Source organism: Mchenga conophoros, linkage group LG18, assembly GCF_057382185.1.
Source record: "Mchenga conophoros isolate Kocher_MC1m ecotype Shallow Benthic linkage group LG18, M_conophoros_male_GT1.1, whole genome shotgun sequence".
In the NCBI taxonomy this organism is placed as follows: domain Eukaryota; kingdom Metazoa; phylum Chordata; class Actinopteri; order Cichliformes; family Cichlidae; genus Mchenga; species Mchenga conophoros.
Window position 1 is genome coordinate 28256167 of NC_140543.1, and position 27490 is coordinate 28283656.

The following is a 27490-nucleotide window of genomic DNA, read 5'->3' on the forward strand; positions in this document are numbered from 1 at the left end:
CAGACGTTAACGACGTGACCCTGCACAGAAGGAAACACAGAAAATAAATACCAGAGGAAAATGAGGGAATGAGGACCAGATGAGGAACACAGCTGATACAATTTAAAAGGGAGACATAAAACTAGAGACATTGACATGAGACACAGACTTTCAGAATAAAACAGGAAATCCATAGACCAAAACTCAAATGCACTGAACTAAACTTCTATTAAATACTAGAAATAGCAAATTACAAAAACAATACACAAAACCATCACACGGTCAAAGAAATGGTGTATGCAAGGTTGTTTGGAGAAAGAACACAATCGAAAAAGGTGTCTCAGAGAGGAGAGCCATAACAACAACTGAGCTCTGAGGTCTTTTATAGAGTGTTGGCACACAAACGTGTCACATCAGCCTTCCAATGCCAGCAAATAAGACCTGACACTCAAGCAGACCAAAAAGAAGTCAAGGTGGTGTGGGTCATCACAGAGAAATGTCAGATTTGAATGATGTGTGACAATGTAGAGTGTCATGTGCTGAAAGGGGTTCTTGGGGTCTGGTTCTTGGGGGTTTCTCTGTATTATTGTAGGTTCTTTACTGTACAATATAAAGCACCTCAAGTTGACTGTTGTTGTGATTTAGTACTATATAAATAAACTGAACTTCCATAAAAGCTGCAATTCTCATTATCTTGAAAACAATATTGCTCTGTTAGTCTAACCCCCTCAAGTGTGGCAACCATGGAAAGCTAAGGATGACCTCTTGACAGTACAGTAGGACTCATGTAGATTGCATAAATAGTGCTTGAATTAGAGTTTTCAGAGTCATGTCCCCACAAAAGACTTTGGTCTTTGGAAGCTCTACCTGAGTAAAGGGGAAGAAGATTGTTTAATCAGGATCATGTTTTTCCCCCTAACACATTATTTGGTGGGGACGCTACACTGTTACTTGGTTTCTAGCACTACCTGCTTTTCACATTTTTTTAAAATAACAATCCTAATATTAAGCTATTAGTATCGCAAGGTGAGGGTCTTAGACCTTGCCATTTTTAAAGACAAGAAAGACTTTACACATCTGTATTTAGAAACCAACAGAAAGAAACATTATATTACATGGAAGCAGCTTTCATCCAACTTTGCTTAACCCTTTCATGCATGAATTATGACAACCTCAATCAGGATTGTTTTCTTAAGTATTTTTATTCATCTTTAGGCATGAAAAAAGATTGTTGAACTTTTTTTTAAACTTTTTTAAAATGTTTTTTAAAATGTCCACCTGTGGACAACATATGTTTTGACTTATGAATTTGGAAAAACGAATAAATAATATACACTGTGTTGTGTTTATGTGCAAGTAAACTATGAACACTGACACAAATACAAGAAAACAGTCTTTGAATAGCTGTTCATTATAGTGGCCACTATATGTGAAATGGTTAAAGAAAATATCTCTTTTTGTCAATTCCTATAGAATAGAATAGAATTAGAATAGAATTCAACTTTATTGTCATTGCACATGCACAGGTACAGGGCAACGAAATGCAGTTTCACAGGGCCAAGAAAGAATATGACCAAGAAAGAAAAGTTTCAAAAATAATAACATTTACTAAGGCTTTCAGACACTAGCCCTTCAACCAGTCGCTGACACTGGATCACCAGCCATCGGTTGAATCATTCTGCACGACAACACCATCACTCCATTCACTCCACTGAGATGATCCAGAGCAGGTATTTGTTATTCGTGTCCTCATTCTCAGTTTGTAGGTGCGTGTGGCATCTGAAACTGGCTCTCTGTAAGACTGCTGGGCGATCAAGTATATTGGCTGTTCCTGTTTTGAAAAGAGCCATTAAAAATAAATAAATAAATCTTGGGTTTACCTTAATGTTCCTCTGTACCTCAGACTGCTCTGACTTTCAGCTTCTATTGAGTACAGCTAAACCTATCAGAATGTGTTATTTATTGCTTCTGAGAATGGAAAAAAATGTAACCAGCATTTATCAAAAGATGTTCACATTTTCTACTTTAAAAAGTCATTTTTGTTTTTCTCTAATTAAAACATTAAAAATACTTTAGTCCTCACTGAGTTGAGTTTTTCACCAAGTTTGTCTCATTCATTAATCCTGTCATATGTGCACAAGAAAGATCCGTGATCAGAGATACTGTACCTGATCACCTTTGTCCAGCTGGTATTCAAAACAATAAGAGTTAACGACTTCTCTGGTGCGAGGCAGACCCCATGATACAACCAGGGCTCCACCTTTGACTGAAGCATAGATGTTTGGAGGTGGAGAAAGGAGCTCTGTCTCACACACACAAACACACAGACACACATGCACAATTAGTAAAATAACTGGAAACGTTTAATTCTGAACATCTGCTGTAGATTGTGGCTGAAATACACTGGAGTCTGAACTGAAACTTCAGGTTACCACTCCATACCCCTGTACTTGGCACTAACCCCCAGTTTTAGTCACAGCCTTCAAGATCTCAAAGGACAGAAATTTTTTAATTACTGATGAAGAAAAATTGTCAAAAGCGAGAGAGATATTTGTATTTTTTTTAATCTGATCTATAGCATTGTCATTTATAACTACTTAATAGTCTTGAAATATTACCCAGCATGTCCATGTCATACACGTAGGTGTAAGACGTCCACTTGTTCTGCATGGACTTGTTCAAATGAAGGATGACTTCTGCCATATTATTGCTGAGAATCAAAGACGCTGATCCAGCTCTTTCCACAGAAGTATAGTTTAGTGACTCAACCAGTATTTCATCATCACAAATGCTGGTAGGGGAGACAGAGGAGATACAGACTCAAAGCAGTGTTTCAGCTTATTGTACCTTATTTGTAAATAAAGCTCTATTTAAAAATAAGAATACCTGATAAACACAGAGAGCTTAGTATCCTTCTCTAAAGTGTTGAATGACCAGGAGCAGTTGAGCTCATTTGTTGGGTAGAGGAGGCAGATAAACTTCTCCTTTATATCTGTAAGGTCTTCATAGGAATCCTGCTGAGCTGAAGTCCGTATGAGAACCATACCCAACTTCACATACAAGATCAGAACATTGAAACATTAAAAAACGCACCATATTTATATTTATTAGTTAGAGCCATACATTTTTGGACAGTCTCTGTACACCAACACAATGGTGCTGGAGTAAAGAGTGGCAAGCCATTAAAGCCATTTTTATACATAAAATTGTAATTCCTGTCTGGATTTCAATGACTTCCTGATTGTTTAATTTCAAATCGGCTGTAGTTGTGTACAGAGTCAAAACTACAATAACTGTCTCACTGTTCAAATACTTATGGACCTAATGGTACAAGCACCATGTCTGTATGGTCTTTCAAAGACAAAAGGATAGGTTTATTTTCACCTCGTACTGGTCATCCATTTTCTCTTGACAGGCATTCAAAGTGTGGCCCTCAGATTCTTGGGGGAAAGAAGAAGAAGAAGAAAAGGAAATAAAGCTGAACACCACCCTGATTAATAATATTAAAGGAAATCTTTTGTTTAAAAAAAAACACCAATGACTTAAGGTCAAATGTTTTCATAGCTATTCCTTATAGCCCATTTGTTCACAGAGTGTCTGTGTACATTGTGATTACTCTTTCACTTACCACATTGTGTGAACCACAAAACCAACAAACTGGACCAAATAACAGGATGATGTGGAAACAGCTTCATGGCTGATCTGAGTGATACAAATGTGCACACATACGCATGTATCAATAAGCATGCAGCATTCATTAGAAAGCACAGAGACGCTGCTGTAGCACTTTTCAAAAAGCATTTTCCTGTGTTACTTCCCCCTTTTTACATGCGTACATACGGAAGTTGGGACGTCTCAGTGGTCACATAATCAAACACAAAGAAACTTCTTTCCTCGTACGAGTTTTACGTCTTCACTAAGTTACACTGACTTGTGAATTTTAACAACATAAATGCAATTTTCCATTGCCACCAACTACTTTTATCCACAGAAAAGAAAGGACATGATACGTTTGCTTTGTTCATACATTCAGAAGATAAATAGCCTCGACTATGATTAACTATTCTGGATTAAAGCTCTCATATGAATCAAATTGAATAATAAAGTCACCTGTCATGGTTGTGCTATAGTAACAATGCTATAAAAGAAATAGTAAAAAGCTGTTACCTTCAGTTGTCCCTCTACTGTCAATGACTGTGATTCTCTGCCTGAGGACAATGACACGTTTCTGAACAAAGAAGAAGCATGACATCACGCACTGTAGATTCAGGAAACCTGGAAATCTTTCTGTGAATTTATTCTGCTTCACTTATGTATGCTGCAACCGCAAGTCAAGTCGATTGATTGATTATCCAATCATTATTTTTAAATTATCCAAAGCTCAGTCATGATGGCCGCAGACTGAACAGAGTATTCCACACATGCCTTTCCCAGTAACACTTTCATTACACACACTTGATACAGTGGGGCCATTGTAAGTTCATGGGTGACATTAGACAGATAGTGAGACACCTCCTTATCAGGGAGAGATAGGCCAACATGTGAGAGTTAGGGAATGTTCTTTGTTTTGGAAGGTTTAAAGACTTCCTCAGAAAACTGTTTGGTGTTTGATCTGAACATTTTCTCCACTGCAGTGTTTTCCTTTTCTTCATTCTTTTAATAATCCTCACTATACCTCACTTTGTAAACTGACCCCAAAACTGGTGGCTCAGGGAAATGGTAATAATTTTCTTCCAAACTGTGAGGGTAGGCCAATGATGCTTCATGGTGTTTCAGTCCTGACAAGCTGAAACCCTCAGGTGAGTAATCAACATGTCTCTGCATCAGATACAGGCTCTGGCATTCTCTGTACACTCTGATTGGCTGCTGCATGTGTTTCTATTGGTCCCAGTGGGCATCATGCTCCTCCCATGCAGGTAACACAAAAGGGTTTTAGCATTCTTTGATATAATTTGTAATTTTTTCTTTTCATGCTCATCTTTAGGAATAAAGATCACATGAAATATTTCTGAAGTTTTAAAAATCCTTCTGCAATCTATAAAGTACAACAATGCTTTTCCTCAGTGTCACAACAACTTCATTAGCAGTAGAAGAAACAGGATACTATCATGGCAAAAAAAACTAAACAAAAGACACACAAAAAACTATTCAGTTGAGGAAAAACCCCATACACTTAGTTCATCATACTTTAAAAACTACATCCATCCATCCATCCATCTTCATCCGCTTTATCCGAGGCCGGGTCGCGGGGGCAGCAGCCTAAGCCGAGACGCCCAGACCTCCCTCTCCCCAGCCACCTCCTCCAGCTTATCCGGAGGAATACCAAGGCGTTCCCAGGCCAGCCGAGAGACATAATCTCTCCAGCGTGTCCTGGGTGTGCCCCGGGGCCTCCTCCCGGTGGGACATGCCTGGAACACCTCACCCAGGAGGCGCCCAGGGGGCATCCTTGTCAGATGCCCGAACCACCTCAGCTGGCTCCTTTTGATGTGGAGCAGCAGCTGCTCTACTCTGAGCCCCTCCCGGGTGGCCGAACTTCTCACCCTATCTCTAAGGGAGAGGCCAGCCACCCTTCGGAGGAAGCTCATTTCTGCCGCTTGTATCCGCGATCTCGTTCTTTCGGTCACTACCCACAGCTCGTGGCCATAGGTGAGGGTAGGGACGTAGTTCAACCGGTAAATTGAGAGCTTCACTTTTACACTCAGCTCCCTCTTCACCACGACGGACCGGTGCAGCGTCTGCATTACTGCAGCTGCAGCCCCAATCCGTCTGTCGATCTCCGGCTCCCTTCTCCCATCACTCGCGAACAAGACCCCGAGATACTTGAACTCCTCCACTTGGGGCAGGAACTCATCCCCGACCTGGAGTGGGCACTCCACCCTTTTCCGGCTGAGAACCATGGCCTTAGATTTGGAGGTGCTGATCCTCATTCCCCCTGCTTCACACTCGGCTGCGAACCGTTCCAGTGCGAGCTGGAGGCCCTCACCCGATGAAGCCAACAGAACCACATCATCCGCAAAAATCAGAGATGAGATTCTGAGGCCACCAAAGCGAAAGCCCTCCGCCACTTGGCTGCGCCTAGAAATCCTGTCCATAAAAATTATGAACAGAACCGGAGACAAAGGGCAGCCCTGGCGGAGCCCATCACCCACCGGGAACGAGTCCGACTTATTGCCGGCAATGCGAACCAAGCTCTTGCAACAGTCGTATAGGGATCGAATGGCCCATAGCAATGGGCCAGACACCCCATACTCCCGCAACACCTCCCACAGGACACCCCGAGGGACACGGTCGAATGCCTTCTCCAAGTCCACAAAACACATGTAGACTGGTTGGGCAAACTCCCATGCACCCTCAAGTATCCTGGAGAGGATAAAGAGCTGGTCCAGTGTTCCGCGACCAGGACGAAAACCGCATTGTTCCTCCTGTATCTGAGGTTCGACTAGCGGACGAACTCTCCTTTCCAGCACCCTGGCATAGACGTTCCCAGGGAGGCTGAGGAGTGTGATCCCCCTGTAGTTGGAACACACCCTCCGGTCCCCCTTCTTAAAGATGGGGACCACCACCCTGGTCTGCCAGTCCAGGGGTACTGCCCCTGATCTCCACGCAACATTGCAGAGGCGTGTCAACCAGGACAGCCCTACAACGTCCAGAGCCTTCAGGAACTCGGGGCGGACCTCATCAACACCAGGGGCTCTGCCACCAAGGAGTTGTTTAACTGCCTCAGTGACCTCGCCCCCGGAAATTGGCGGGTCATTCCCCTCATCCCCAGACTCTGCTTCATCCTCGGAAGACGTGTCAGTGGGATTAAGGAGGTCCTCGAAGTATTCCTTCCACCGCCTGACAATTTTCTCAGTCGACGTCAGCAGCGCTCCGCCAGCACTATACACAGTGCAGGTAGAGCACCGCTTTCCCCTCCTGAGACGCCTGACGGTTTGCCAGAATCTCTTCGAGGCAGTCTGAAAGTCTTTTTCCATGGCCTCTCCGAACTCCTCCCACACCCGAGTTTTTGCTTCAGCCACTGCCCGAGCCGCATTCTGCTTGGCCTGTCGATACCTGTCGGCTGCCTCCGGAGTCCCACAGGCTAACCAAGCCTGATAGGACTCCTTCTTCAGCCTGGTGGCTCCCTTCACCTCTGGTGTCCACCATTTGGTTCGGGGATTACCACCACGGCAGGCACCAACCACCTTGCGGCCGCAGCTCAATGCAGCAGCTTCGGCATTGGAGACGCTGAACATGGTCCATTCGGACTCAATGTCCCCAGTCTCCCTCGGAATGCTGTTGAAGCTCTGCCGGAGGTGTGCGTTGAAGATCTTGCGGACTGGGGCCTCTGCTAGACATTCCCAGCACACCCTCACTACGCGTTTAGGTGCACCAGGTCTGTCCAGCGTCCTCACCCGCCACCTGATTAGCAGAGTGTCAGGGTCATTACTGAGGATGACTCTGATTTCACAGGATCAACAGCAGGATAGAGACTTGTGACCCATCTCTGTAGATGTTGAATTAACTTTTGACCATCTACCAGAACATTTGTAACCTAAAACACCGACCCCAAACCCGGTGCATGATCAGGTATATGTATAATAAGTACAATATATTTCCTGCCATGTATTCTTTCTGATCTTTCTACACAGATTCTGGCAGGACAAATGATGATGAGATGAGGATTGTGATGGTGGGGAAGACTGGAACTGGAAAGAGTGCTACTGGAAACACTATTCTGGGCCATGAGTTCTTTGAATCCAAGTTCAGTCCCATATCTGTGACTGTAAAATCTTTCAAAGGAAAAGCTGCAGCACAGTCTTTGCCTTTCACTTCTTACTCCACTTCTATTGGCTACAAAACACTGTGTAAACTGAACATTGACAGAAGCAATTACAACCCAAGCATGGCTGGCAAGTTCGGTAAGTCATCATGTTAGTCATGTTTTCTAGTGTTACAACAGTGATCATGGCTGATGTAGCACCCTCAAGGATTGACGTACGCACGATGTAGTTATAAAACAGGGTTTATTCTGGTCTTGGCAACCCGTGAGAACTGCTCACGGACAAAACAATAAAACAAAAACATCACATCAAAATGCGCTCTTGTACGTAATGTCAATCAATCAAAAAATCCTTAATTACAAAAAATAAACCATTTAAAATACACAAACCTCGTGAGCTGACATCCAGGAGGTGCTAAATAGTCCTTTATGGCCTTATTGCCTTATCTTCCATCTTCTTCATCAATTATTTTCACGCTTTAAACAATATTTTCTCCATGTGTGGAGCTAACTGTGAGTTGCAGAATGCAGACACCATGTGCGCTAGCAAAAGAAAAGTGGCTGGGTGGAGACCCAAACAGCAAAGCTGTACCCTACACAGTTCACCACCAGAGGGCGCAAAGGAACAAAATCCAGACATACAGCTTAACAAATATCAAATGCAACAAACATCAAATGCAACAAACATCAAATGCAAAAGACCGTTACACTCCCACCAATCACTTGTGATTAAAAAGAATAAAGTATTGCCTATGAACTAATGAACGGCTTTTGAATGAACTATCGTGAATTATCCTTTAAGCAGAGTGCGGTGGAGAATCGTTTTCCGCTTCCATCAGAATGACTGTCTTCTGAATGGGTCTTTCCAGGTGCACAGGTTTGGAGGTACGTTTTCCTGCTCTATCCAGGGTTGGATCACTCAGCAGCAATTTCACCTTCCTCACTTTTCCATCCTTTCCAGGATACACTTCAATGATCCTTGCCAACTTCCACTGGTTGCGTGGAGTTATCTCATCCTTCAGGAGGACAACATCATTGATCTTAGCATTTCTGTGCTCTTTGGTCCACTTCTGTCTGCCTTGAAGATTTAACAAATACTCCTTTTTCCACCTTGTCCAGAAAGTGTTGGCAAGTAGTTGAACACGACGCCACCTCTTACGGAGATAAAGATCTTCTTTCACAAACCTTCCTGGAGGTGGAGAGATGATTGTGGACTTCATGGTTAGTATGTGATTCGGTGTTAAAGGTTCTGGGTTTGATGGATCACATAGTTCGTCAGTAGTCAATGGTCTGCTATTAATCACTGCCATGACTTCATACAGGAATATCCTCAGAGAGGAGCTGTCGAGTTGTTTGGCTGATTGTTCCAGAATGGACATGAGAACACTTCTTATGGTGCGAATTTGTCTTTCCCAGACACCACCCATATGACTAGACGCTGGGGTGTTCATGAGAAACTCACAGTCCAGTTTCCCTAGCTTGGCTTGATCCATTTCCTTAAATGCTCCAATAAACTCATTTCTAGTGCCGACAAAATTCGTGCCTTGATCGCATCTTATCTGACGAACTGTACCTCTGATGGCCATGAATGCACGTAATGAGTTGATGAGGGAATCTGTAGAGAGATCGTCAAGCATTTCAAGATTCACTGCTCTGGACCACATGCAAGTGATTAGCAAGCCATAACGCTTTAGCTCCTTGCGGCCTTCTTTGACATAAAAAGGACCAAAGCAGTCCATCCCACAGTAGGTGAATGGCGGTGTGGTCTCCATCTGATCCTCTGGGAGGTCTGCCATCTTCTGCTGCTCTGTGCGCCTTCTGAACCTTCTGCATTTTACACATTTATAGATGTAAGATGACACAATCTTGCTGCATCCAAGAATCCAGAATCCGTTAGCTTGAAGTTCATTCATGAAGACATACCTTGATGGTATGTCTTCTCGTGATAATGTTTGACCAGTAATGCCGACACGTGACTGTCTCTTGGCAGGATCGCGGGATGCTTGACATTGGGGTGCAAAGCTGCATGTGTTAAGCGTCCGCCTACCCGAAGAATGCCTTGGTCATCAAGAAATGGACATAACTTGTGTAACTTGCTAACCTTGTCTTTCATCTGCATCACATCATGATGTTGCAAGGTTTTTATTTGCTGAGCAAAGGCTGTTTCTTGAACCACCTTTATGATTGTTAACTCTGCTTCCTTTCTCTCTTGTAGGCTACTGATGTCGTGTGATCTACTCTTGTGATCCTTTGCTTCTTTCACATAGCGCTTGAGTCTAGCAACTGCCTTAATCATCCTCGACCAGTCGGAAAACTTGTGTAAGCGATCTAACAGTGACCTTTGTTCCTCCCCTTGTATCTTGTGGACTTGAACCTTCTTAACCTCCAGGTCACTGGTTGATAACTCTCCCACCTTAATTTCCTCACTGGGTATGACCTTCTGCCAAAAGAGGTCTGGGCCTTTGAACCAGTTTGATGCTACAAGTTGTTCTGCTGTAAGACCTCTTGAGGCGTGGTCTGCCGGATTATCTTCGGAAGTTACATACCTCCATTGGGTTGAATCTGTGCTTTGTTTGATGCGTTCCACTCGGTTTGCAACAAACACATGAAATCTTCTGGCTTCATTGCTGAGGTATCCGAGTACCACCTTCGAGTCAGTCCAATACCTTTCTTCTGAAATTTCCATTTCCAATTCCTTTTTCAGCATGTCACCAGTGCGCACAGCAACAACGGCCGCCGACAACTCAAGCCGAGGTATAGTTGTGACTTTGGTTGGTGGAACTCTTGATCTTCCCATCACCAATGAGCAGTGGACTTCACCAGTTGTGCTTACTGCTCTGAGGTAAGTGCACATTCCATATCCAGATGCACTTGCATCAGAAAAATGATGAAGTTCGTAGTGCTGTGCCTTGAAGTTCGCAGGAATGTAGCATCTGTGAACCTTTACGTCTGCCAGGTTTCCCAGGTCACGCAACCAATACTCCCACCGAGGTCGAAGTCTGTCAGGTATGTTATCATCCCAGCTGAGTTTATCTCGACACATTTGTTGCAAAATCTGCTTTCCCAGCAGAATGAAAGGTGACACAAACCCAAGTGGATCGAACACAGAGGCGACTGTGGCCAATACTCCTCTTCTGGTGAGTGGTTTGTCCTTAACAACTACTCTGAACTGAAATTGATCTGACGCCACACACCATTGTACGCCAAGTGCTCTTTCCATGTGTACTTCACCGAGTGCCATATCTAGCTCTTTGGGAGCTGCAGCGCATTCTTCTTTCGGAAGTGAAGCTAGAACTTTGGTGCTGTTTGAGATGAACTTGTGCAACCGAAGTTTGCCCATGCTGCAGAGTTTGCGTGCTTCATTAACCAGCTGTATTGCCTGATCTTCAGTGTCAACACTTGCTAGTCCGTCATCAACATAGAAGTTGGTTTTGATGAACTTGATGGTTTCTTCATTAAAACTTCCTTCCCCTTCAGCTGCAAGATGCTTGAGGCCATAGTTGGCGCAACCTGGAGAAGATGCTGCTCCAAATAGGTGTACCTTCATCCTGTAGACAGTGAATGGAGTTTCAAGGTCACCGTTCTCCCACCACAAGAACCGTGGGTAATCTTGGTCACAAGCATGCACATGGAATTGGTGGAACATGCGTTCGATGTCACACATGAAAGCCACTGGGCCTCTTCGGAAGCGACACAAGACTCCGAGCAAGGTGTTTGTTAGCTCTGGATCAGTGAGGAGATGGTCATTTAAAGAAGCGCCTTGGAACTTGGCAGAGGCATCAAAGACGACACGAATCTTTCCGGGTTTTTGTGGATGATACACACCATGGTGTGGGATGTACCAAACTGGTGTCTTGTCAATGTCTTGCTCTGTGACCTTTTCAGCATCTCCATGGGCTAGGATGTCATTCATGAATTTCTTATAGTCCATGTAGTACTGCTTGTTACTCTTGAGCTTTTTTTCTAAACATTTGAGGCGATGAATAGCACATGCCTTGTTGTTTGGCAGGTTTGGCCTTTCACTCTTAAATGGGAGTGGCATTTCAAAATGACCATCCTCCTTGTGCCTAATGCTGGCCTTCATCTTTGTTAAAAATTTGAGATCTTCTTGAGAGACCTTTGTGTCTTCTGGTGCTTTCTCAACAAAGTCAGACTCCAACATCTTTAGGACCTCTGTGGGAGAGATCATTTCCTTTATTTGAGTTCTGTAGACATAGTGAACCTTGTTGGTGAGATTTAAAGAGGGATTAATGTCAGGCACCACTTCCTTCACAATGACTTGGTGACTTATTCCGAAGGCGTCTCTATAATCGAGACATGGATTGCCATAACCCACAATACTCCATCCCAGATCAGTTCTTTGCGCAAACGGCTGATTTTCCTTTCCAGACACAACCTCACGAGGAACAAGTGCTTGGGGGCAGTTGTACCCAATCAACAGACCAACATCACAACTTTGTAGTGGAGCGATCTCACTTGCAATGCATTCAAGATGAGACCATGCCTTAGCTGTTGCAGGCGATGGAATGTGATCTCGGTTTGCGGGAATAAAGTCTCTGGCATACGTCACTGGTAGAGAAATGGTCTTATTTGAGTAGAACCCTCTGACTTGTAGACCTGAGAGCTTGCGACAGGACACAACTGTGTTTCTTGAAAACATAGTAGTGAGCTTTAGCTGAGTCGATTCACCTTTGATATGCAGAGCTTGTGCCGTTTCTTCAAGAATAAAGGTCGTATCGCTCTGTGTATCAAGGAGCGCGTACACAAGAATTTCATGCTCTGGCTAACCTTTGGTTGACACCCAAACTGGAATAATGGAAGATGTGTGAGTGTCGTCAACATTCTGTGTGACTCTGTTAGAAGTTGCTTCACTTGTTGTTGGTGTGACACTGTTGTCTTGTGAGACATCTGCGTTCGTTTGTCTTGTCCTGTCACTGTTCTTGTGTGGATTTCTCCTTGTTCTGTTTTCCTTCGTGCGATTGTCATGAAGACATGTTGGATGTCTTTTATTACATGTGTCACAGGTTTCTCTCCCTTCACAATCCTTGGAGCGATGACCAGAGTTCAGACAGCCAAAACATAACTTCTTGTCTTGAACAAACTTTAGTCTCTCAACAATGCTCTCATTTATGAACCTTCTACACTTAAGTAGGCTGTGACTCGACCTTTCACAGTACACACAACTAGCACTAACAGTCCTTTCATTTGAGTTAGTTGCTAGCACCTTTGCTCCATTGCCTCTGTTCCTTGTTGTTTTTGCCCCTTCAAGATGCCCTCTGCCCTTAATCTATTTTTATGTTCTTCCTTTTTCTTTTGATTTTCACCTTATTTGGCTTTTTTTGCGACCAATCCCAGAGGACCTCTGTCTGCAGCTTAAGGAAGTTTAAAGTAGATGCTGTGGTATGACTTTCTAACAAATAGGTACCAAACCACCCCCACTTCTTCTTTCTAAACTATTTTCTCACATTAAATTTGTGCTGATGTTAAGGTCAACTTTGTTATTTGGCTTTCTCATGCAACAAGTTTAAAAGTTTAAATGATGAAAGTTTATACGCCAGATGACAAAAAGTCTTAAAAAATCTGCTTTAAACCTGTGAAGCCCGAAACATGAAATAATTGCCAGAAAATTCAATTTCATTTAACCTTCCGACAATTTTTCTTTAAAGAAATTAAACATCAATTTGCATATATGAGTTTTCATTTTTGCTGCACCTGGCTTTTGCATGCAAATTATTGTCCAGACTAGAACTTTGGGTCTCACTGTATGCATCTCAAATACTATTTTAACAAATACAATACATTTGCTGCGCATCACTAGACAGGTTAGTCCTTCAAACCTGCTTTTGCTCAGGGCACCAATGATGTGCTGTGCCGTGGGATTTGGTTCCTCAACTGCTACCCAGGTCAAGTAAAGAAAACACACATTTCCCCCTTCAGCAGGAAGTGGTGGTGTGGTCCAATTATCTTCCTTCATATTTAATGGTTTCAAACCCTGTCTACTAGTGATGGCCAAATGAAGCTTTCTGAAGCATTGAAGCTTGTATTGAAAAACGGTTCATTACTCGAAGCTTTTCAACACAGTCCTCTCTGGTGACATCTGGTGGCCAAAAATATGAAGAGCAGCTTGAATCCACAAAATAAAACCAACCGCTTCATTATGATTGCCCACTCTACAGAGTGGAGTTCTGTCTGATATTGGGCCTCCGTTGTGTTTCTTTGAACGTGTATTTTTTGGTGGTTAAAAAAATGTCTTTTATTTGTTTAATAAATAGTTTTGACCAGTAAACTCTCCTTGTTTAAACATGCACCATGGTGTGGTCTTTCTTTGCTTGTGACTTCTTGATGTTGGTAAATACAATAATTGAAAAATACCACGTTACATATATATACATATAATAATGTTAAACACATTATGGAGTAGGCTTCTGCTGTGAGGTCTTGCCTCCATGCAGGTATGCAATTAACCGCTAGACGGGTACATTTATAAATAATATTAAATTAGGGAAATTTTCCCAGACATATTTTTGACCTGGGGGTAGAATTGATTGTGAAATGGAAAAGGAAAATGCTTATGAACTTGCAAATTAAAAACATGATGCATTGACGGTAACCCTTTTTCATTTTTATTTAAAAAGAGAATTTGTTCTAGTGTGCGATGGCCGAACCTGTTCCTTTTCGTGGAGATAATTTCTCCTGCCTTAAGGAACATCCCTTCACATGGAACAGAGGAGGCTGGAGTGCAGAGAAACTGGTAGAGATGCAGTTATACAGTCTACCTGGGCCTCACAAACTATCAGCTAAAGAGAATAAATAAATTCAATTGCTGCACATTTGGCAGACTAACATTTTCAGATTAATTAAACAATAAAATATATATTTTTACAACATTACATGTAAATAGTCAAGTGGAAGTTTTTCTAAAGTTGTTTAATGATATTTATATTATGGAAGCAGATTTTTGACATTTTACCTTTTTCCCGTTTTCAGATATAATAAACACGCACAAAACAAAAGCAAACAGCCAGAACACAAAGCTGGAAAACTCACCCGATTGACAAAAATCAACTCAAAATACTCCCACACAACAGAACCTCCTCTATTCCTCGCTGGCTCCAAATCTCTCAGTAGAATGATCAGTGGTTCGCTATCTGTCACCATCAAAACACTCCACAAATCCCGCGAATGATTCGCTTCCTTATAAACCATTGAATCAGATACCGAAGCAGTTAGGTTCTAAATGAAGCTTCGGACGTCACTGATCACGTGACTCTGGCCAAACGAATCAAGCTTCGACACAGTGCTTCTGAAGCAGTGTGTTGATTTTTTTGACACACGCACTGGAGCTTCAGCTTCAAGCGGGCCATCACTAATTCAGGGTGTCCAGAGTTAATTCAGTGTTAGACGTCAAGCGGACAGAAATGTTTTGGTTCACAAAAAGGTTTATTTTAATTTCCCAGAGGTGCTAGTTTCATTTGGGGAAATCTGCATTCATGTGAGAATGAAGAAGTCACTTGGATGAGTGAAGAAATGTTTCTCCCAGTGAAAACATTACGTTCAGATGAACCGAATCAACTTTCTGGGGTTTAATTTTATCATTATATCTTTACTTCAGCTCAGCATTTAAACAGTTTTTTTCCCAGGGGCATAACTCAGCAACAAAATCCATGAAAGGAATACCTTGTTGACAAAGTGAAAACTAAAACAATGATAGAAGGATTACAATAAAATCTTTTAAGTGTGTTGTAATTAATTCTAATATGCAGAAAACAAATAAACAAGAGCATTAGTTCAATGGGGAAAACAGAAGTCACTGATAATCAAACATAAGTGTGTGTTTCTTTATTTAATGTTACTAATACACATTTTTAACCAGTGTTGAACTAAGATCTAAAAAAGAATAGTAGCTGGCAGTGTGAGACTATACTATACTACTATACTACTCTACTGCCAACACTTCTGTGATGTTCATGTTTTTATTTGAACAGGCTAAAAATTGCCCTTTCTAGTTGTTTGATTTTTTTAAAAAAATCCTCCTGCCAGCATCAGCGACTACTTCACCGATTCGTATCAGATGATATAATGGATTAAACTTCTCAGCTTCATCTCTGGCCTCATTTTCACACCAGGACTGAATCTTGCGTTTTTCTTCCTCCACTTCTCTCTCACACTCCTCTTTTAACTTCTTCATGTCCCATTCATTCTCCTCCCTCTCCATCTTCCTCTCCCTCTCTCTCTCAGTCTGGAGTTGTTCGTTGTATTTCTGCATCTCTTTCTTATATCTTTCCCGTATTTCTCTCTTCGTTTTTTCTATTTTTTCTCGCATTACTTCTTCTTTCTCTCTCAGGATGCGTTGTTTCTCCTCTTCAATCGCCCTCTCAGCCTCTTGGATCATCTCGTTGGTGTAGTGGCTTCCTCCGTTCTTCTGGACTATCTCTCTGATCTTCTGGATCAGCTCAGTGACCTAAGAGCTCTCCTTCAGTTTATTGTTGAAGACGTGGTACTGACCGTTACATCTGGCCAAGAGCAGGTCTGAGCTTCTTTCTAAGAACTCTTCCATAGTGGTGCCTTCAAGTTGGTCCCCATGGGTAAAGAGAACCATGCTGCATTTGTCTGCTGCGTGGCCAAAGATTTTTCGAATCTTTTGCACCGTCTGTTTTTCCTCTTCAGTGTATCTGCCCAGTCTGACGACCACCAAGAAGATATGGGGTCCTGGAGAAGCATAGGAGATGCACTGGCATACATCTTTAGTTGTTCTCTCCTTATCAACCCTGGTATCAAACAGGGTTGATAAGGGGCAGGGATAGCTCAGTAGGTAGAGTGGTGGCCCCATGATCGGAAGGTCGGAGGTTCGACTCCACTGAACAGCTACTCTGAGGTACCCCTGAGCAAGGTACCGTCCCTACACGCTGCTCCCCGGGCGCTGCATTGGTGGCTGCCCACTGCTTCACTGGGTGAATGGGTTAAATGCAGAGGAACTGTTTCCCTATGGGGACTAACACACACACTTTACTTTACACAGCCCCGGGGTGTCAATGACAGCAATTTGCTGCCCATCCACTTTAACTTTGCCTTTTGAACACTCTACAGTCATAGATTTGGCACTGAACTTGGATTCAAAGCACTCACGACCCTGAATAGTGTTTCCAGTAGCACTCTTTCCAGTTCCAGTCTTTCCCACTACTACAATCCTGACCTCAACGTCCTTTGTCCTGCCAGGATCTGTGTAGAAAAATGAGAAATAATGAACTAGGATCTATATCAAGCTGTAAATACATTCTGAACATCAACTAAGTTTTGGCATAGATTTTTCTAGATTGCAAAAATTTGCAGATACCCAAGAAGATGTGTCACAACTATTAATTCTGTGAGGTCATAGTCATGATCAGTGATGTGTATGTATGTTATTAATTATTATTTAGATTGTTGGGGTTTTTTGTGTTTTTTTTTTAATTTACCTCACATACATATAAAATCCTAAATCATAGGGTTGGGATTGGAGTTTAGGATTAGAGGGTTAAAAGTAGGGATGGGTTTTTATAATCGAGTCATCATTAAAATCGATTCTGGCTTGGATAATGTAAAATCGATTCATTAACATCCTGAATCTATTTTTTAATATAAATTTATTTTGCCCGAAATGCCAGAATCTCTGGTGACATCTCACAAAATTTCAAGAACCACCAAACAGTTAAGACAGTAAATGAGAGCAGGTACAGGGATTCTGCACAAAGACTTAAACACACAGCGTGACCCGCGGATCAGAATCAGTTAGATGTCGCCTTTCTCACGGTCGGGGCTGAAAGGCAACAGCTCGCTGATTCTGATCTGTTGGCGGGTCCGCGCTTTGTGTTCACGCCCTTTATGCGCCGATTCTAAAGCTGTTAGTTTGATCTCTCTCCAAACAATATTGACCGAACCAGCAGCAAAAGAAGATCCAAACGCTTCACATAAACATCGTCATGAATTCACTCTTTTACTGTTTTGCTTCCACCGCGATGCACAGCTCTCTCTCCCTCTCCCCCTCTCTCTCTCTCGAACAGTTTCCCTTTCTTCATTATTCGCTTGCTTGTTACACACAAGTCTACTGTTGCTTACAGCGCCGTCAGCCGCTGTTTTTTTCCCTTTTACATTCTTCCGAAAAGAAAACCTCATTTCTGCTGTTCAATACTGAACAAATTTAAACTTTTTAAAATTATTCAAAATGCAAAACGCTTAGCCGTGTCTCTAATAAAACCGCTGTAACGTCAGAGGTAATGTTCATATGTTGATTAATGGTTTTCTTTCGTTTTTGATGTACTGCAGAATATTTTTATAAAATCCCGGAACAGGAAAATCACCTTCATGTTTTTCTGTGTTTTATCTTCAGCTACTTTGACACAAAGGCATCTGCTGTGATGCTCACACCTTTGATAAAGTCTTGCGTGTGTCAGCTTCCTTTTTATTGATACAAAATTATGTAAATGTACTGATCTGAATTATAATATTTCTGACTGTCAAAATTTCCCAGATTTAAATCGAATCGAATTCAATCGAATCGTAGATCGAATCGATTCGGGACCTTGAGAATCGGAATTGAATCGATTCTAGAAATCAGTGACGATACCCAGCCCTAGTTAAAAGTTATTTCAAAGTGATTTTCAAAGCTACAGCTACAGCTGCTTTCTACAAAAGACTTTCTCCACAGGGCTTGTCTAACATTTAATCATTCAAGCCTGATCACTGCTGTAACATTAAAAAAGCACTACTAACATGAAGACTTACCAAGTTTGCTGTCCTAAATTGTTCCTGTCCTAAATAGTGCAGTGCAGATACTTCTTCTGGTCTCAAGTCAGAAGTGAAAGTCAGAGACCTTTCTACACCCTCTTTAACAGAACATATCAACCAATTCACACTCACAATTAACTGCATTGGACACAGAGTGAAAGTAAAATTTTTGTGGTATTTTTCCAGTTATAAGCAGAGATGGGCAGAGATGTAATCCGATTACTTTTTTCAAGTAACAAGTAAAGTAAGGGATTACTATTGAGAAAATGGTAATTAGATTACCATTACTTTCCCGTAGGAACGCTGCGTTACTGCGTTACTAAAACCATGATTTTTTTTGCGAGAATGTCTCATGACAGGAATGTAAGCAAGTGCGACGTTCGTGACAACAGCTGTGTGCAGATCAACAATGGATCGCATATCGACTGTGGGAGAGAGTATGAGTGTGCAGCGTTTAAAGCGTGGAAGTACTGACCTTACTTTGAGTTTGATTCCATAAAAAGTGACAAAAACATTCTGTTGTGCGTGGGAAGAAAACTTATTTTTACAGCAAAAAAACCCCCTAAACTTCCAAGCAAGCACCGAGTGCGCTACCACGTAATGGGAAATTCACAGAGAAACTCGCGGATTCTTCAACTGACCACTGCGCCACACCTGCACCAGGGTAAACCCCCGCCTACCCTGCTCCTGCTTTACAGGTGAAAATAGAGCAACATGACCGCTAGACCAAAGGACTTTATTTATTTTCTGCTGTGTTTTACTTGCATCTATTTGAAAGAGTGAGTGTAAACACAAAAAATATTTTATGTGCTGGAATGTGCAGAAAATAGGTTTAAATGTTAAACTAATTTATTCAAGTCAGAGAATGTTGCATATAATTAAATTTTTGCTTGATGCATAAAGTTAAAAGATTAAAACTAACAAAACAAGTTTTAAAAAGGGACTTTTCCATTTGATTACATTTTGTATGATGGGTTATGCAGAAAAAGTAGAATTGGGCTGAAAGATTTATCGCTTTAAATGGTAAATGGCCTGCATTTGTATAGCGCTTTTCTAGTCCATAGGGCCCCAAAGCGCTTTACACTACATTCAGTCATTCACCCATTCACACACTGGCAATAGCAAGCTACATTGTAGCCACAGCTGCCCTGGGGCGCACTGACAGAGGCGAGGCTGCCGGACACTGGCGCCACCGGGCCCTCTGACCACCAGTAGGCAAACATGGGGTTAGTATCTTGCCCAAGGATATTTGGCATGCAGCCTGGGATCGAACCACCGACCTTCTGATTAGTGGCTGACCTGCTCTGCCACCTGAGCTACAGCCACCCCAGCTTTATCACCTATTCAAGTTGTAAATCGTGTTTTTTAAAAGTAACTAAGTAACTAAGTAATTAATTACTTTTGAAAATAAGTAATCAGTAAAGTAACGGGATTACTTTTTTGGGGAAGTAATCAGTTACTGATTACTTTTTTCAAGTAACTTGACCAACACAGGTTATAAGGGTTTTTGTATAAAGCCGGATAACCATGTTGATTTCTTGAATTCTTTGCACCATGTGCCTTTCCTCTTCATCTGAGAGCATACAAGAAGATACAGGGTCATGGAGAAGCTTAGGAGATACACAGGGATGCACCTTTGTGATTTTATCCAAGGAAGGCCTGGTATCAGACAGATGTAGCTTTCCCTTTAGAACAGGCTACACACTTTGATTCAAAGCGCTGATGTGCTAGAGTGATGTTTCCAGCTGCAGTCTGATTAGTCCTGTGCATTACAAGCACACATTGCATGTGTATTTAGCAGTAAAGAAGCTTTAGTAATTGTATATATGTCACGGCTCGGGTCAGCGGCCGTGTGAAGAGTGGAAGGAGGACTCAAAACGCAGCACTTATTCGGATGTGAGGGTGATTTATTGATAACACCAACATAAAGTGGAGATGGCAAAACTGAACTAAGGACGAACTAAACTGGAAGAAACTACACAAAGGAATGGCAAACCTGAACATGAACATGAACATGAAGAGAGAACAGCAGGGAGAGCACGCAGGGGATTACACCAGGTATGAACACAGACGACGCGACGAGGAACAGAGGCAAACACACACTATAAGTACACAGAGAGACACTGGGAAATCACACACAGGTGGGAGACACAGCTGGACCTGATTAACCTGACGAGACAGGGGAACACTAACACCAGGGACCAATAGAGAGAGCACAAACCCAAAACCCAGTATCTAAAATCCCAAAACACAAACCATCCCAAAACAGCCCAAGAATAATAACAATAAGGAACACAAACACAAAGTCACTGAGTCATGGCCGCAGGACCATGACAATATATTTATTTATTTTGATGTTTTTGGTTCTATTCATAAATAAATATAAGTGTGAAAACAGTAATGTGCTCTGCTTACTTGCTTGCTTTTTCCTCCCAAAATCATTTACAAGAAACGGCAGCATTATTTCTGAATAGCAAGTACTGCTGCACAGATTAGTATAGATTTCTTTTGCCTCCAGCTTCACTTTTTGATTTGTGCACCAAACTCAAATTTATCTGATGTGCAAAGCCAGACCCTGTCCCCCCCTCCCATCCCCATTTACAAGAAACAGCAACACTTTTTAGAAGTACAGGCACTGCAGCACAAAGCAGTTCTTGCAAAACATTAACATTTGAAAAATGTTATCTTATAATCTCAAAATATTTTTAATAAAATTAACATTTTTAATGAACAATATTCAAGAACAAAAAAAAAAAATTCACATAGTAGTTAGTCAAAGGAGCTTTCAAAGAAAAGCGTCTGGACTTCTTTAAGTTACTTGAAGACGTTTCACCTCTCATCCGAGAAGCTTCTTCAGTTCTATGGTCAAATGGTGGAGAGTCCCAGATATAAACCTAGTGGGAGTGACCCCCCACAGAGGGACAAAAGGACCCCCTGATGATCCTCTAATCGCCTGAGCCAAGGTGTGTAACTGGGTGTGGGCTCCAATCAGCCAGAGTTTCGGGTGGGTTCATTGTGAAACCTGGCCCCACCTTATCATGCAAATTCCTGAGGCCCAGGATGTGAGTGGGCGTTAAGGCGTCTGGGAAGGGATCTCAAAACTGGATTATAGATGGCAGAGAGTTGGTGTCGTAAACCCCCGCCTCTGTTCAAAGATGGTCGCTCACAGTGGACATAGATGGCTTCTTTCACCCCTCTTTCAAACCATCTGTCCTCTCTGTCCTCTATGTGAACATTGGCATCCTCGAAAGAGTGTCCTTTATCCTTAAGATGCAGATGGACTGCTGAGTCTTGTCCTGTGGAGGTGGCTCTTCTGTGTTGTGCCATGCGCTTGTGAAGTGGCTGTTTGGTCTCTCCAATGTAGAGGTCTGAGCATTCCTCGCTGCACTGTACAGCATACACCACATTGTTAAGTCTGTGTTTTGGCGTTTTATCTTTCGGGTGAACCAGTTTTTGTCTGAGCGTGTTGCTGGGTCTGAAATGCACCGGGATGTCATGCTTGGAGAAAACTCTCCTGAGTTTTTCTGATACACCGGCTACATAGGGGATGACAATGTTGTTGCGTCTGTCCTTCTTATCCTCCCTCACTGGTGTCTGGTCTTCTTTTCTGTGCCTCTTTGCTGACTTTAAGAACGCCCATTTAGGATAGCCGCACGTTTTGAGTGCTTCCTTTACATGTGTGTGTTCCTTCTTTTTTCCTTCAGGCTTAGAGGGAACATGTTCTGCCCGGTGGTGTAGGGTCCTAATTACTCCAAGTTTGTGTTCCAGAGGGTGATGGGAGTCAAAGAGGAGGTACTGGTCCGTGTGTGTGGGCTTCCGGTAAACTTCGATGTTGAGGTTGCCGTTCTCTTCAATGTGCACGGCGCAGTCCAGGAAAGGCAAACAGTTGTCCTTTGTGTCTTCCCTGGTTAACTTGATGTTTTTATCCACAGCGTTAATGTGCGCAGTGAAGGATTCCACTTCTTGTGTCTTGATTTTGACCCAGGTGTCGTCCACATATCTGTACCAGTGGCTGGGTACTCTTCCTTTGAAAGAGCCAAGAGCCTTCCTTTCCACTTCCTCCATGTAAAGGTTGGCTACAATAGGTGACACGGGGGAGCCCATGGCACAGCCATGTTTTGGTCTGTAAAAGCCTTCATTGTATTTGAAATATGTAGTGGTGAGGCAGAGGTCTAACAGTCTCAGCCACACTCTCCAGCTCCTTGGAGGACAGGACCAACTTCACACCCGATCAGATTTGCACCCTGTTAGACCTATAATCATTATGACGCTATAATTTGAGATACAATAAATAAAATATGTTTTTGTATAAAGTATCGGTATCGGATCAGTATCGTCGATACCACCCTGAATATTACTTGGCATCGGATCGGAAAGGAAATCAGTGGTATCGCACATCACTACTGAGAGGTAAGTAGGGGAGACCGGGGATAGTTGTAACGTGGGTCAGTTGTAACACTTCCAATTTCTCCAATCAGGGCTAAGTTTCAAATGATGTGACTCATCCTGTGCATGCCCAACTCAGTTCTGCTATCACATGTGAAAAATCAGCACATTTTGTCAAACACAGATAATTTAACATGAAAAAAAGTAATTTGTATGCCAAAAAGTAAGTTTTTCTACTTTATTTCAATGTTTAATAGCATTATCTGCTTTGCAGTTAAACTCATCAAACTTAAATTATGTTATTTATATGTATATGGGGATATATTCAGTGTAGGTCTTTAGAGCTAGTGTTTTAGCCGTTGGCTGTAATGTTAGCTAGTTCATGGCTATAGGAGTCTGGGTCAGTTGTAACAGCAACAGTCTGGGTTAGTTGTAACAATAATGCAGATGTTACAACTTACCACACTATTACTTTAACTTATATTAAACAAGTTGGGACAACGACATCAGCAGAGAAAGGTTCACTGGTGGCTTTTGTATATGCGGTTAATGCCATTGGCAACACAATTACTTCACTGTTTGTGTTCCCACACATACATTATGCAGACCACTGTGTCAGAGATGGACCAGTAGGAAGTACTGGTAGTGGAAATAAATCAGGATGGGTGCAAGAAACAGATTTCCTCATCTTTCTGAAGCACTTTGCAAACCACACCAAGGTAAGCCATGATAAAAAGTAATGGAATTGCGATGCTGGTGAACAACTACATTTTTTTCAGCTTCATTGTTATGTTCAAAATTGGTGCAAGAGTTGTAGGTTATAATGCCCACGGAGCCAATGAGGCCAAACTCATGGAAGACCAATGAAAATTAATGAAATATTCAGTTGCAGAAAATTCCATAATTTGTCTTTTTTGGGGGGTTGGAATATGTTCAAAAGCTAGATTTCTGCATTCTGTTACACACACACATAGCTACATAAATGGCTCTAAGTGCATTCATGTGTTGAATAAACAAAGATTACATGTTAATATTTTGTCAGTACCCTTATTACATTGTGTTACATTTCACCCCAGGATATGTTACAACTAACCCAGACTATGGGGTTAATTGTAACATTTCACTCTTTGTGTTTGAGGCCATACCATGCAATGGGTAATTGTGCTGCAGAGAAAATAGCTGCACTATTTAATAGCCGAGACATGTAAATACTTTGGATTACATTTTGAATCCACTAACTTAAAAGAGCTCCAATTTACAGACAGACACTATCCCCGGTCTCCCCTACTTCATTTAACAGTAAAATTTGAATACATTCTGAGTCCATGTCCGGTTTTAGAACAATCAGCTTGTAACGGAAATAACGGGGCTAAACTATAATTTCACTTTCACTCTGTGTTCAGTAGAGTCATTTGTAGGTGTGGTTTGGCTCATGCTGCCTGTTGAAGAAGCTGCAGCACAGTCTTTGCCTTTCACTTCTTACTCCACTTCAGTTGGCTATACAACACTGTTTGGGCTTAACATCGACAGAAGCGGTTACAACCCAAGCATGGCTGGCAAGTTCAGTAAGTCATCATGTTAGTCATGTTTTCTAGTGTTACAGCAGTGATCATGGCTTATTTAAAATCATGGTTGGTTGGCAAGCAGATCGATAGATTATAAAAACAAAAACAAGATCATTGAGGTTAGTATTAGACACAGACCTGTGATGGTTTAAATAAATGTTTTAAGTCTGAAAGGGAGTAGGTAGAAGCTTAATGTTTATCAAGACCTACCCCATTATACAAAAATAATAGCAAGCAATAATAATGGGCAATAGGAAAACAAAGAGAAAGACTCACTGTTCTCCTTTGGTCATTACTATTGTTCATAGTGCTCCTTTCTAACCAAGTCAACCTGCTCCTTATTTAACCAAGTCTCTGAGACAGCAGTTTGTGAATTTTGCTCTGAGATGTGGAAGAGAGGTCGTAACTTTTGAATGTCCATTAAGATTCCTGCTATTAAATATGTTATGCACTGTAACATTATAGTTACATGGTATAAGCAGTGATGGGAATAACAGCATTACAAGTAACGGTGTTACTTTTTTCAGTAACGAGTAATCTAACTAATTACTATTCCTATCGTTACAAATTAACTTTTGACCATCTACCAGAACATTTGTAACCTAAAGTACCAACCCCAAACCCGGTGCATGATCAGGTATATGTATAGTAAGTACAATATATTTCTTGCCATGTATTCTTTCTGATCTTTCTACACAGATTCTGGCAGGACAAATGATGATGAGATGAGGATTGTGATGGTGGGGAAGACTGGAACTGGAAAGAGTGCTACTGGAAACACCATTCTGGGCCGTGAGTGCTTTGAATCCAAGTTCGGTGCCAAATCTGTGACTGTAGAATCTATCAAAGGAAAAGCTGCAGTGGATCGCGTTGCTGTCATTGACACCCCGGGCCTGTTTGATACCAGGGTTGATGAAGAGAAAACTCAGAAAAATATACGCCAGTGCATCTCCTATGCTTCTCCAGGACCCCATATCTTCTTGGTGGTCATTAAACTGGGCAGACACACTGAAGAGGAAAAACAGACGGTGCAAAAGATTCAAAAGATCTTTGGCCACGCAGCAGACAAATACAGCATGGTTCTCTTTACCCATGGAGACCAACTTGAAGGCACCACTATTGAAGAGTTCTTAGAAGGAAGCTCAGACCTGCAGGAACTCGTGGCCAGATGTAACGGTCAGTACCACGTCTTCAATAATAAACTGAAGGAGCGCTCTCAGGTCACTGAGCTGATCCAGAAGATCAGAGAGATAGTCCAGAAGAACGGAGGAAGCCACTACACCAATGAGATGTTCCAAGAGGCTGAGAGGGCGATTGAAGAGGAGAAACAACGCATCCTGAAAGAGAAAGAAGAAGAAATACGGAAAGAGAAACAGAAAATCGAGAGAGAAATACAGGAAAGATATGAGAGAGAGATGCAGAAATACAACGAACAACTCCAGGCTGAGAGAGAGAGGGAGAGGAAGGAGAGAGAAGAGGAGAGGAAGAGGGAGAGAGAGGAGATGAATGAGGAGAGAAAGAGAGAGATGGAGGAGAGAGAGGCAGAGAGGAAGAGAGAGAGAGAGGAGAGAGAATGGGAGATGAAGAAGTTAAAGATGAAGTGTGAGAGAGAACTGGAGGAAGAAAGGCGCAAGATTCAGTCCAGATATGAAAATGAAGCCAGAGATAAAGCTGAGAAGGTTAATACATTACCTTTGCTGGTTGAAGGAATGAAAACACTTAGGACGGCAATGCTTCTATTAGACTCAAGCGTTGAATGACAGTCAGGATCTTTTCATATAGAAACGCATGACTGCCGCTCTGTATCATTGCACCATTGTTTTAAACTTTTTCTTAGAGTTTCCCTGCATATCAAGACTTCCTAGCATGATGTCACAGATAGCAACAAGTTCAAAAGTCGTAATATTTTGGGAATTATATGTGAGGTTCCTGTAAAATTTGTCAAACTTCTTTCTGAAGTTTTGAAGTCTTTTCTTTTCATTTACAGCTCACTGTTTTCACACAGCGGATCCTGTGGACATATTGAATTTCCTTCTCATGCTATCTTAGTGATTTATTAGTTGAAGTAGAGTCTTACTGTGGGCTTTTGGGACATTCAGTATTCAGTCATGGCAATATTATAGTTAGAGATATCTGTATATGTTTAACATTTTTACAAACACATTTATGTTTTATGTGAAATGATTGGTGTATGTGTGGATGTGAGAGCATATTATTATTTTTGTTGACGGACTTTCAGCATGAGCAGGATGTACCCTCTCACTCTGTAACAGTGGTTAAACACATAGGCTCCAATAGATAGGCAGTTAAGAAATTGATCGTGGGAGCTCTTTGTAACTTCTCTTGATGTTTTTTTGTTTCTTTGTTTGTGAGATTTACTTTTCTTCACTTTCTTGGTGAACGAATCCATCTTTGCTCCAACTTTTAACTTCCCCTTGACTGAGTTGTTTGCGTTGCCTTTTTCCTTCACATGTGTGACTCGCAGCCTGACAATAAACTTAGATTTGTGGACTTTGTGCCATGACCTCTAGAACTGTAAGCATTGGTCCTTCTTTTTTAGTTTCTAGTTGTCTCCTTTAAAATAAATTTGTGAGTCACTGTCATAATTCAACTGAGCGTTGTTCTTGCTTTCTCAGTTTCGCAGGTTAACCTTATAATGTTTTTAAATATAATTCTGGAAAATACAAAATATTAACTTACAGGTTGAATAGTAGTATCTTAGCTTCTCATGGTTATTTATCTAGTACTGCATCACATTCTGATCAAACTACTGCCACAAGCTAAATGTCCACATTCTCACCTGTAGATTTTAAAGATCTGGAAGAAATTAAGCATCAGTTAAAGTCTTGCACCTCTCTACTTCCCCCCATCCTAACAAAACTATTTAAACCTGTATCTCATTGTTTTACAAATTATTAAATAAATATTATCAACAGATCTCTAGTGTCTGGCATTTTCCCTGTTTCTCTGCAGAGAAAACCCCTGTTTTCTGTGCAGTAATCACACTACTACTTAATAAAACGGAATTCGCACC

The 27490-nt window shown here is 41.8% G+C and overlaps 2 protein-coding genes and 1 pseudogene across 3 annotated transcripts; 1 reads left to right on the forward strand and 2 right to left on the reverse strand.

The window, feature by feature from the left end:
• LOC146554070 (uncharacterized) lies at nucleotides 1-26281 on the reverse strand. Of its 2 annotated transcripts, XM_085255193.1 has the most exons (8): nucleotides 25605-26281; nucleotides 4147-4207; nucleotides 3608-3681; nucleotides 3364-3419; nucleotides 2866-3029; nucleotides 2598-2770; nucleotides 2148-2281; nucleotides 1-1810 (listed from the first exon to the last, which is right to left on the reverse strand). In XM_085255193.1, exons 3-8 carry the CDS (start codon nucleotides 3672-3674, stop codon nucleotides 1634-1636), a joined length of 771 nt encoding a protein of 256 aa, XP_085111319.1. In that variant the 5' UTR covers nucleotides 3675-3681; nucleotides 4147-4207; nucleotides 25605-26281; the 3' UTR covers nucleotides 1-1633. The 2 variants fall into 2 exon arrangements, with proteins under 2 accessions (XP_085111319.1, XP_085111318.1); XM_085255192.1 differs by lacking the exon at nucleotides 25605-26281 and having other exon boundaries at nucleotides 4147-4337.
• LOC146554071 (GTPase IMAP family member 2-like) lies at nucleotides 15526-16695 on the reverse strand (annotated as a pseudogene).
• On the forward strand, nucleotides 24373-27490 carry LOC146554072 (GTPase IMAP family member 9-like). The gene is made up of 2 exons (XM_085255187.1): nucleotides 24373-24456; nucleotides 25156-27490. The coding sequence occupies exons 1-2, from the start codon at nucleotides 24441-24443 to the stop codon at nucleotides 26214-26216; spliced, it is 1077 nt and encodes a 358-aa protein (XP_085111313.1). The 5' UTR covers nucleotides 24373-24440; the 3' UTR covers nucleotides 26217-27490.